The sequence below is a fragment of the Protobothrops mucrosquamatus genome, unplaced genomic scaffold, assembly GCF_001527695.2.
Source record: "Protobothrops mucrosquamatus isolate PMUCROS unplaced genomic scaffold, P.Mucros_1.0 scaffold486, whole genome shotgun sequence".
Taxonomy (NCBI): Eukaryota; Metazoa; Chordata; class Lepidosauria; order Squamata; family Viperidae; genus Protobothrops; species Protobothrops mucrosquamatus.
The window spans coordinates 390730-402889 of NW_015386805.1; the positions used below are offsets into that span (position 1 = coordinate 390730).

A 12160-nucleotide genomic window follows, 5' to 3' on the forward strand; every position below is an offset into this window, starting at 1 on the left:
CTCCAGCCTCCTAAGAACCCAAGTCTGATGACATAATCAGGTCTTTCAAAGTATCAAGGGAAGCCATCATTACATTAATACCCCAAAAGGAATCACTTCTTAAACCTAACTAAACACTATATATCTATTTAGTATTGGCTACCAAAACCACTGCAAATTCTTACCTAAAAGATGGTTTTGAAAATTATAGAATACCCAAAACAAGCATTTTCTTGATGCAGTTTTTGATCACCTTAATTATCCCTTAAATTTTTATTAGTATAGATTTTGATGAGAATTTTACTACCATCTTAGGGTAATATATTCAGTAAGGAGCATCTTTGTTTTCAATTTTTTCCAAGTAAGCAGAAGATTCATGTGGAATGCACTTTTAGTCCTAAGAGCTGGTCCAGGCCAGAATTGTATATAAAAGTGAACTCTATGTCAAAATTCACTAACATAAAATCGCCTTTTGAATATTCAATTAGTCATTTACAGGATCATGCTAATGTTATGGATGCTATGAATTGTTACATGGAACATAGTTGCTGGACCTGCTCTCTGATTTGACTCAATTATGTTAATCAACACGTTACAAAGTTTGAACTGTATATAATTTTTCCTAAGGTTCTTTGCATCTTGTACCTTTGAGACTGTTCTTATGCATAGATAATAATCTACCTTTCCGGCTCAGGTGCTGTTTTGACCATGGGAACACAAGAACACCTTGTGATCTATGAACAAAAGATGCACATTATTCCTATTGTTTATACTGGTCTTGGAAGTTTTGAAGCGATTAAGGCAAGATGAGGGATAAGTGTAAATATTAAAAAAGACAAACTGAGAGCATGATGTGGTATTAGTGCAAGATCCATTTAAAAGGATAAGAGTTGATAATAAAGCTACACATTTGGTACACTGGCTCAACAATCGTCCAAAGATGTTAAAAATATGAATCCACAGGTTCAAGTAAAATTGAGTAGAATGTATTTAAGATTGAGAAAAAAGTAAAATACTTATACCTTGACAAATATGAACTGTTATGTTGTTCCAGAATAACTGTAAAATGTCGAATGAAATTAAATAAGGTAGGTTAAACCGCAATTGCTATCTTTTCATTTTTAATGTGGCAATTGGGTTTTTAAATTGTTAGCCCAATCTGTTTCAAACAAAACTTCACTCAATATACACATATCCAAATTAGAAAATAATTTATTAAGCATTAAAACATAGCTGTTTGCAGCAAATATACATGCATGTAACTCCTACTCCACTACTCTATTCTGGGGCTTTAGTCTTTTTATCCTTAGCTTTGCGGACTTCTTCCATTAGATCTTTTAAATATTGGATTTCTTTGCTCAGAGAATCAAGTTTTTCATTTAGGGCTTCGTTTTTCTGCTCTAGTTCTCTACACTCTCCTGATATAGCTTCTTGCTCTGCCCTTTTCTTCTGTCTATATCGTGTGGCCGCTGTTTTATTCTGCTCCATCTTCTTCAGTTTCTTATCTATTCTCTTTTCTTCTTTAATCTTTAATGATACGATTCCTGGAGGGCGATCATAAGGCTTGGGCCTCACAGAAAGATCAGGTTGGGTTGTAACTGATTGGTTATCACTGAGGGAACTAGTAGAAGTGGCAGGACTTTGTTGAGGTGACCCTAGATAAGACTCTGGGCTCATACATATTCCACTATCATTATCAGAATGTGCTTCATCCTCTTTTTCACACTTGGGAAACACTAAAGTAGTGGGGGTTTCTGTTTTTCTGTCTCCTTCAAGAATGTCTATTTCACTACCTAGCTCTAAACTGAATGAATGGTCAACAGTAGAAATCAGTGGCCCTTGGGGTGCTGGAAATGGCAATAATGTAGTCAATGGGGCCACCTGGTCTGCTTCAGGAGAACTGGGGGATTGGTTAATTGGTTCTGGTATTAATAAACTTTCTTTGCTGGGAATTTCTTCAATGGGCGGGTCAAGCAGGTCACACGTGTCTTCCAACGTGGCCATGAGCTCATCTGGGGAGACGGTGGCTTCCAGATCAATACCTAACAGTGCATCAAAGTCAAACTCCTTCAAGTCCATCTTCTCCACCATCCAATCCATGCCAGAAAAGGCATCCTCTGTAAAATAAACAAAACGTTTTTCCAAAGATGATCTCAATAAATACAACAAAACTTTTCTTCTTCTGCTTTAGATCCATGAAACAAATATATACATTTAAATAGACTTATCAAAAACCTCAAAGGGTTACCCAATATTTGCAGAATAAATATAATTTATCTTACCCTGGTTGCTGTCTGTGGCATTTTTCCAACAGCCCACATCCAGCCAATTGGAGGAGCCCACTTTAGCCTTATCGCTGGAGAACCCATGCGAACTGAAGTTCTTGGCCACCTCCAAGCAGTCATCTAAGAGCCCCAGACCTTCATCAGCCACCAAACACTGCTGGCTGAATGGGGACAGAAAGTCCCCCAACAACATCTCTGTGTTTGAGAAGCTCATTTTGGTCAAGTTTTAGTACTTTGTTGTCAATTTGCCTAGACAAATAGATGGTGTCTTTATCAATTACAGCAAAACTGCTGTGTGATGATTTGAAAAACCTGGAAAAAAACCAAGATAATTATTATAAAAAGAGCCTTCAGATTTTAATTTCAAGTTAAAAATCATGTAGGGAAAATTGTGCATGGTAATACTGCAGCAATGACTCCTGGTTGCAGCTTCCCCCCCCCTCTAGACTTCATTTGAACTGTCTTAGATACAAATTAGAACTACAGTACAACAGCGCCAACTAGAATTTGTTCAGCAAGTTGATCCTCTATTTCCTCCTAACTACACAGCTTCAATTCAATCTCCACCCATGTTGGTCTGATTCATGAATTCATTAATGACAACAGCTGCAGCCATTTCGTGATCTGCTTGCTCTGCATGTCTAACCTATAATAGGCCGCCATTTTGTATCATGCCACGTTTCCATCTGGCCACTGAGAATCTAATGATTGTAAGATGTAAGAGCCACATAATACCAAATTTGTTTATATCCATTCATTTAAAAATTGGCAGCTTCCACAGAAGAGTTTATTTTAAAGTTACAGGTAATTCACTACCTCTTAACCTTATATAGACAATTCAACCTGCATTCCAGGCAACGCCACTAGTTATTTCAGCAAAATGTTTTTAGAAAGAGACACTAGCCTTAGTGATAAAAAGGTAAATTTATTCGTCATATTTCTGTTGTGAAAAGCAATTACTATCTCTTCCTCTTAACGAAGTAGGCCAATCTTAACTTAAAAGTTCTATTTTTGTCCAGAAAAAAACTATTAATATACTAATTGCTTAAATCTCGGGGGATTCCCCCCCCCAACAAAGGAAATCGTTCTGCCTTCTAATTAGTCTGGGAAACCCAAGGGCTCATTAAACCACCTCCCCTTTCCATAAATAGCCTAATTTATAGTCTGGAATTCGTTGTGCTAACCTATTTCTTGATACCGTCCCGCCCCCCGCCCCCCCGTATTTTTCGGCCATGAACAAATGCTATTCCTTGGCTGAGATTTCCAATTTCCTTCTATATTTTCTCCTCCACCTGTTTTAAGTCTATACATAGATCTTCACTCCCTAAAATCTCAATTCCTTAACCTGACCGTGCTGTTTGTCTTATCTTCCACCTTATTTAATAAAAGCCAATGTCTCCACCTTTGGTGAATTTCCACCCTCCCCAAATACTCACGCCATGGTTGCAGATGCTTGGAGGTGCCGAGGCCGCGGCCGCCGCTGCTGCGACTCTGCAATGGCCGATGCCGTCGCTTGCGCTACCGCCCCTACCATGCCATGGTGGCGGCCGCGTATACTAAAACCTTTCCTCTGTTGCTCGACTCGTCACTGTTAACACTCCGAAAAAAAAGGGGGGGAAAGAGAGACGCGCTAATTTTTTCGAAAATGAGCAAACAACACATAGGTCTTTTTCTCAGAGAGACAATAGGAGCGAGAGTGTGCGCGTTTTCTCTTTATATAGTCAGTGAGATCCGGCAGGACCTCCTTTCAGTAAGCAACGGTTCCAAAAAATCCTTCCGCCCAGTATCTTCGGAATTGAATGTGCGCCATTCGAAAAAGTAAGACTTCCTTATAGAGCTTCTCTCTGTGACGCTGGGGTTGAAGCAAACCCTCCGCGAGGCTTCGTACCCGCATTCGATTAGTCCAGGGGTAGGCAACCTCGGCTCTTTTATGACTCATGGACTTCAACTCCCAGAATTCCTGAGCCAGCTATGCTGGCTCAGAAATTCTGGGAGTTGAAGTCCATGAGTCATAAAAGAGCCGAGGTTGCCTACCCCTGGATTAGTCCTACTCAAAAATTTGCGGAAGGATTACAGGGACTATCCTACGTTGTTGAATCATAATGACGGTTACCGCCGCTTTAATTAAGGTCAGACACGTGACGGTGAAAAAGGAACAGCTTGGTTTGCCTATTAGCCGCCCAAGAGGGGGTGGCCGCATTCCGCATTCCAGTCGTTTGAGAAAGCACGTGAACATGAAACACCTGATTGGTCGGCATTGTTAATTTCGCGTGTCCTGTGAACTAGTGTTGGCTGAGCGAAGAAACCACGTAAAGGATTGTGCTTAACTGTTGGGGAGGGGGGGGGAATACTCTTGTACCCCCAACATCATTAAAAATAGAGTCGCGGGGCGGGGGGGGTGTCTTCTGTTTTCTCTTAAAATGCTGCTGTGTCTAGAATCTAGATCAGGGGTAGTCAACCTTGGCTCTTTTATGACTCGTGGACTTCAACTCCCAGAATTCCTGAGCCAGCTAAGCTGGCTCAGGAATTCTGGGAGTTGAAGTCCACGAGTCATAAAAGAGCCAAGGTTGACTACCCCTGATCTAGATGTTAATGAACGATCAGCCTTCTTCGTCCCTTTTGCCCGACTTCCTTCTTTGGGCCTTCCTCGGTGTTGTCTTCGCCATTTGTGGTTAGCGGTGTCATTGATGTCCGATTGCCCCCGAGTCGGATTGCGGGGGGGGGGGGGGGTTGCGACTTTCGCTCTCCCTAACCCACCGCGCTCAATAGGAGGAAGCAAGATGGTGGCCAGAAGCTTTGCGTAGCCGGCTAAACGACCGAAGGCAGCAAGACTCTACCCATCGTTTCTGGAGCTAGTAACCACTCCTCAGAACTCGTCTGGGTCGTATCGCCATACATGGAGATCCCATGCTCGAAGCTTGTAGGCCGTTTGTGACGCACCGCCCAAGAGGGCTTGGCCGGGGAAACATCCGTTTTCTCGCTCTTTGGGTGGCGTGAGGGGCGCGGGAAGTCAATCCCTTCCCCCCCGTCTGCTGGGGAAAAAAAACGAGACAGACGCCTCATTGGAACAGCCACCGCCCTCTTACTCGCGGATGGCTCAATGCTGTCTGAGGGTGGGGTAGCATCAGCAGCTTTTCTGGCCCTGCTGTTGAGGAAAAAACGGAGGCAGCGGCCATGGCGTGGGGGGTTTCCTCGCAGAACAGCGTCACCAAAAAGGACTTGATGTCCTGGCCTTTACGAGCCCGAGAAAGGATGAGGCTCGATAGGAGACGAAATAGGTGCAACTTGTTCCCTGCGTATTGGTAAAGGGCAGGTGCCTAAAGTTTATTAATTAAGCCTATGCTACCAACTACTGAGATCTTTTGGAAGTTTCCCCTTCGAAATTTTCCAGATAGTATCTGATCCAAATTAGGCCAAATCTTATTATTTTTCCAGTCCTTAAAATCACAAATCAAATGTTCCTCTTAAAATAAGACTGCAATGCTTGTGGGGAAAAAAAATTCTTACTGTGTTCTTACACAGGTACCTAAAAGCAGTAAAAAAAAAAAAATTTTTGCACCAAAACGAGAACATTAATCTCAAAATAGGTATGTCCAAGAGTACCTCTACTTTTGTTTCCTGATTCTTCCCAGATAACTGCTTCAAAATAAAGTTCCTAGTGACCTCTGGAGTAATTCTTTTGTCATTTCCATCGATTTAATTCGTAATAAAATTCACAGCTCTTTGAGGGAGTTAACTGGATGAGTGACTGGAGAACTGATGGCTGAAAAAAGTGATGGTGAAGTTCAAAAACAGAATGAAAGAATTAATATTGTAGGTAGAGAAGGAGATGGCCAGTGCTGGGTTTTTGAGGCAGAACTAAAAATGGGAAGAGATAATAAGGAACTGGCTTTTCCTCTGAAATTTCTGGGTTTTTTCTGGTGGTGCATTAAGACTTTATCATTTGAAATATGCCATTGCCATCCCCAGATTTGCTGTAACATATATTCGTGGCAGACTACGAAGCCCATCTCCCTATATGCTAAAACCAAAAATGGGGCTGCACAAATGCATTCAAGATCAGGATCAGGGAAAATCCAAAGTATATTTGTTCATTAAAAAGTTTATAAACGTTTGTTACCAGAAATAAAATCCTAAACAGCATATGTCCAAGGGATACTTTTGTTTTTCTGTTTTTGATCTGCTTTTCTTGAGCTGTTTTAAATCTAGTTTAGTTAGTCCAAGAATTCAAGTGAAATACAAAAATAGCTAAACTAAATGTTAAAGTTTGCATGTCCATATAATACTGATACCTATATTGCTAGCAAAAAAATGCTAAATCAATTTGTAAGGTTTCCAGTATTTCTCATCTGGTAATTCTTTGTTCCCCTTAATACAGTGACATTTTCATAGAATATAGAAAGAGGAAATAAATTGCTCAAGATCAGAAAGGGGAAAAACATTCAGTCGGTAGACAAACCAGTATCTATGTTTTTCATTAACAAAAAAAAGCAATACCCTGTTTGCTTAAAAGGTCAGACCAGATTTTTATTTGTTGAAGTAGGACCTGTTAAGGTTAGTTATTTTGAAACAAACTCAGAAACTCAACTGGTTATGTAACCATATGTATTTACAGTTTATTATGTATGTTGCTGAACAGTTTTAATTATATTTCTGTAACTTTTAAAACAAATTTTGAGTATTTGAGAGACTATCTAGGTACTATATAACATATGCTTGGGTAAGTGGGCATCATCATACTATAGTGAATAGCCAGTGTAAAAGATTACTCAACATTCATTCACTCATTGCCCTTTCTTTTAAAGGAAAATAAAATGATTGCAAATTCTTTTTTGCCTCTTATTTAAGAGCTAGTAAAGGTATATGAAACAGTTCATACTGGATTTCAGCAAAAGGTGTAAAGATAACGTGGATTGATTTAGCCTGGTGTTACAGAACAGTTAAATAGAGCCTTAGCTTGTCTGCTGCTTAAAGAACTTATCTTAAAATTAGTTAATTTAAAACTTCCTGCTTTGATTTTTGTATGTGCTGTTACTATCTATATACTTCTACACTATAGATGAATCCTTAGTGCTTTCTGAACTTGGTTATTTTCTTGCAGATGCTTCATTACCCGACTAGGTAATATCATGATTACCAGTGAGTGTCAAGTTTGCTTTCTGTTTATATACATTAGCTTACCTGCCAGTGTTGTTGAAGGTATGGTTTTCTTCTTGGTAGTTCCTGGATTTGAACTTTTCCTTTGAATCAAGGAATAACCAAAGAGAAAACATTGGTAGTGTTGCCACCAATGCTGAGAGAACTCCACAGCTACATATATTCTCTTCTGTTGAGTACTGTGGGAGAATTAATGTGGATGGATTTAAATAATTTTTATATTCATGATAAATTTGAAACAGGATCCCAAACTTTAGTTCTACCTTAGCCTCTTTATCTTTTGCTTCCAACTCCTGTTATCATATACTGTAGAAGAGCTGGGGTGCAGAGTTAAGTGCATTCCTACAAGCAGTCCAAGTCCAGCCCCTCCTGAATTCCATTGACCCTTATCTGGTGCCAATTTAGTGTTAAACTTTAGTTGACCGAACTCTTGTGTAATAGGCTTGAATAATTCTTCTCTGCTGCAGTATAATAGATGGTCCTGATTTTTTGCACCGGGTATATACATAGACATAAGGGAATTCAAGTGTCACCAAAATTATGCATTAACCTCATAATGTGAAATTACTAAAGCTTGATTAAGCAATTTGTTCCAGGCCAAAGATTATATATTAGGACAGTGGGATAGGAATCCAATGATGATGAGAAAGTTGCAAATCTGCATGTCAGGTTCACTGTGACATTAAGCCCTCCCTTTACTCCCGTCAAACAGTTTTTCAAACTAGATAAATTCATTGGCATTTTTGCTACTCAGATAATTTTTCCTTTCAAAGAGAGGAACTATTCAGATCTCATGTTTGAATAAAATATTTTTATTTGACTTATTTGACTACAAACATTATAGTGTATTTCTAGAATAATACATAATTCATATTAGTTTGTGAAATAATTGCATTTTAGTGATATGAGGAAGTAGAAACTTAGACCCAGCTGCTGGTTGTTCCTAGTTTTGCTTGACACATGGCGCAAGGAGTTCCTTTTAGGCAGCAGCTAGTAACAGCATACATAGCTAACGTTGAGTGTCAAAAATGAATACAGAACAAGTTTGTAAAATATTTCTATGGAAAAAAGAGGAATGCCAGATGAACAATTTGAACTCATGAAGAAGAGCCTTGGGAATGAGAATCAGAAATGAAGGACAGAAAGGTACAGTAACTGAACTTTAAGAGCACACTGCAGGAGTTTTGTTGTCAAGTCCTTTTCTCCATGCCTTTCATTCTAATAATGGGTGGTAAAAAGAATCTTGTTTTTTATCACCTGTCCTATATCGCAGGGCTTTTCAACCTTTTCACCCATTGTACCACTTTTAGGAGATGGCAACATCCGAGTACCACCAGTCACCTAGCAAGGTGTCAAAAACTTGATGACCCAAAAAAAAGGGGAAAAAGTGATAAAGTACAGGTAGTCCTCGACTTACAACAATTCGCTTAGTGACTGAAGTTACAATGCACTGAAAAAAATGTCCCCCGAGCCACAGCCAAGCAAGACACCTGCCTGCCCACCCGGCGGCGCTCTTCTTCCTGTCCAAGGTTTTCATTGTTGTGAGCATTTCTGTTGAGGATTGGCAGCAGGGGTGGGGTGGGGGGTGTTTGGTTTTTATTCCCCCCCATCTGCTGGGTGGTTGCAGCAGGTTTTGGTCACTTCACATGACCCTGGGACACTGTGACCGTCATAAATATGAATCAGTTGCCAAGCATCTGAATGTAAATCACAAGACCCTGGAGATGCTGCGACATTCCAGCTGATCGGTGCTTCTTCTGGGCTCAGCAGAAGCACCAGGATCAGCGCCGAGCTCCAGCTGGAGCCTGGCGCTGATCCTGGCTCTTCCGCTGAACCGACAGCCCCGAAGAAGCACTGATCAGCTGGAAAGCGGCACTGATCCTGGCGCTTCTGCTGAGCCCTGACAGCCCTGCAGCTCCAGCCGTCTCTCGCTCAGGCTTGTGCGGTGCTGCCACCGGTTCAGCTCATTCCCCTCCCCTGCTACCCCTTTTCTAGGATGTTCGCGTACCACCTGCCAGGTGGCAATGTACCACAGGTGGTACCCGTACCACTGGTTGAAAAGCCCTGCTATATAGTACATTTGGGAAAACTCAAGAAAATATCCAGAACAATTCTCTTTGATTTACAATATATACATCCTACCTCTACCTTAATTTATCAAACTATAGAAATATTTTTACATTTAATTCTATCATAGTACAGAAAGCATGTTACATGCAAATTGCTGATTGTGGGAGGTACTTATTTAGTTCCTTGTTTCTATTTTGGGCAAGATGATCATTTTATGTCATAACAACGCCACTTGCATACAATTGTCATATCAAGGATGATTTCCTAGACACATGGATGATTTGGGATAGCTCAAAGAAAATTTTATGTTGCAATTTGACATATAGGGGGTATCATACTTTTGTGCAATAAATGTTTTTATTAGAACTTTTTCAAATGCAAAATGTTCTAATTACAGGTAATGCTCGGCTTATGATTACAATTTGCCCCCAAAATTTCTGTTGCTAAGCAAAATATTTGGTGAGTTTTGCCCCCTTTTACAAACTTTCTTGCCACAGATGCTAAGTGAATCACTGCAGTTAAGTTAGTAACACAGTTAAGTGAATCTGGCTTCAGTACTGCTTTTGCTTGCCAAGTCACAAAAGGTGATCACATGACCCTGGGACACTGCAGCCATCCTAATTATTAATCAGTTGATAAGTGTCTGAATTTTGATCACATGACCATGGGGATGCTGCAATGGTCATGTGAAAAATAGTCATATAACTTCAAATGGTTGTAAGTCGAAGACTACAACTATTATAAAGGTTGTAGTATTATAAAGCTTAAAGTTCACTTGACAACATTCTTCTAAGTACCTTTAAGCGTTGCAAACCAAGAAGGTAATTACAAGATTATCTGATTGTATTTTGTCTTCATAAAGATAATATTTAAAAAAGCCTCAGCATATCCAGTATATTTAAAAAGAGCCACATGGTTGCGGACGATTTTATTTCACAACTTTTATACACGGTTACAGACCATTAGAATTCTCTCCTCCAACCCTCTTATACATTTCAGCTTGGGCAAATGTCCCAAGTATTCCATCAAACCTGGGAGGTCAGCAGTGCCAAGTGAAGACAATTACTTTTATTATTCAGCTAGCTGGTCAAAATTGCAATTCCTACTGATTGGTTTGGCACCTATATTACAGGATGAGCAGACTTGGGCTCCTCAGCTTGAGACCATCAACTGCTATCCTTGGCTTTCCACTTGCATTGATGGCAGTGGCAATTTGTTATATTATTAGCCTTATCGTGAAATAGGCTTAAATCCTTTTTACATATTTCAAAGAAAAAAAAAACCCAATTCATCATTGCTCTGTAGGAAATAAAAGACATGAAAGTGAAAAAAAAAACACAAAATGGCATCTTACTGTCACAGGGATAGTTGCTTAAAGCTACATACAATATTCAACCTCATAACAATTTAAGAAAATAAAATATTTTTGCAATTTTTTAAAATAATATATTAGATAAGTGGGAATGCAAGAGATACTGGATTCTTCTAATTCTTGCCTCGGATGTGATTTGCTTTCCTGTTCTAAATCAACAGCAGGCTAAAGGACAAAAAGAAAAAGGGAGCAAAGATGGAGAACAATGGGCCCCATAACAAAGTCTCTAACCCAGTGTTTCTCAACCTTGACAACTTTAAGGCATGTGGACTTCAATTCCCAGAATTCCACAGCCAGCATTGCTGGCTGTGGAATTCTGGGAGTTGAAGTCCACATGCCTTAAAGTTGTCAAGGTTGAGAAACACTGCATCTAACCGCATAATGTCTGTGTAGATGTTCATCAACACATGGAGCAGGAAGGTTGAGAATGAGGAGGAATGTATTCTGGAAACTATATTAATCAGTAAAAAGAAAAATTAAATATTTCCCAGGTTACAAATTGCCAAGCACTCAACGATAACTTTCTGTCTTTGGCTATAACACTGAAACTTAAATTAGGATAATACTGATTCCATTGCCACAATATATATATATATATCATCTGTAAAAGACAATCTGATCTCAAAATATGAGTGGTGCACTCTCCATACCTAAAGAATTGAAGCCTACACATTACAACTAAACTGAAGATTATCTTAATAACATAAGCACTAGGGTCATACTTTGGAAGTGATTTGAAAGAAGCATTTTGGACTTGCATGAATCTAGCAGCTCTGGGTCTATGGAGATTCTCAGTCATCCAGGTCATGGTTGTTCCAAAGCTGCTTTTTTCAAGAGGCAACTGGACTTGTTTTTCTTTGAAGAAAAGAAAAAGTAGCTCTCTGCTATTCATTAAATTCATTTTTTCAGGCTTCCATTGCTTTATGAATTCCATTCATTAAAGTTAACACAGCTCTGTAAGTAGCATTCTGAAAAAGAACTGGCTACTTTAATGAATATCAAATGATTCTGTGCAAAGAAAGGACCAAACCCCTTCTTTCAAATCAGTTCTGAAGTATATGTAGCCTTAGCAAGCAGCACTTTCAACAGAAAGAATACGGAAGATTTATGTTCAACTCCCAAGACCTGCAGATTATCTCATCCACTCTGCCCTTTAATGTTGAGGGCGGATATTTGAAACAAGGCAACCCTCAGAATTACCTATGTATTACAGTAGTAATACTTGTTATGCAGGTTTGACAGTTTCATCTCTTAGAGTACCTCCTATTTTTTTTTCTTGGGGGAAGATGGAAGTAGT

The 12160-nt window shown here is 39.6% G+C and overlaps 1 protein-coding gene and 1 long non-coding RNA gene across 2 annotated transcripts; both read right to left on the minus strand.

Moving 5' to 3' along the window:
* Window positions 1-1150: 1150 nt before the first annotated feature.
* ATF4 (activating transcription factor 4) lies at window positions 1151-3879 on the minus strand. Its single transcript, XM_015816716.1, has 3 exons — window positions 3701-3879; window positions 2262-2576; window positions 1151-2096 (listed from the first exon to the last, which is right to left on the minus strand). The coding sequence occupies exons 2-3, from the start codon at window positions 2476-2478 to the stop codon at window positions 1258-1260; spliced, it is 1056 nt and encodes a 351-aa protein (XP_015672202.1). The 5' UTR covers window positions 2479-2576; window positions 3701-3879; the 3' UTR covers window positions 1151-1257.
* Window positions 3880-10389: 6510 nt separating this feature from the next.
* Window positions 10390-11647, minus strand: LOC107288139. Its single transcript, XR_001548889.1, has 2 exons — window positions 11239-11647; window positions 10390-11109 (listed from the first exon to the last, which is right to left on the minus strand). It is a non-coding gene; the product is annotated as an uncharacterized LOC107288139 (long non-coding RNA).
* Window positions 11648-12160: the final 513 nt, after the last annotated feature.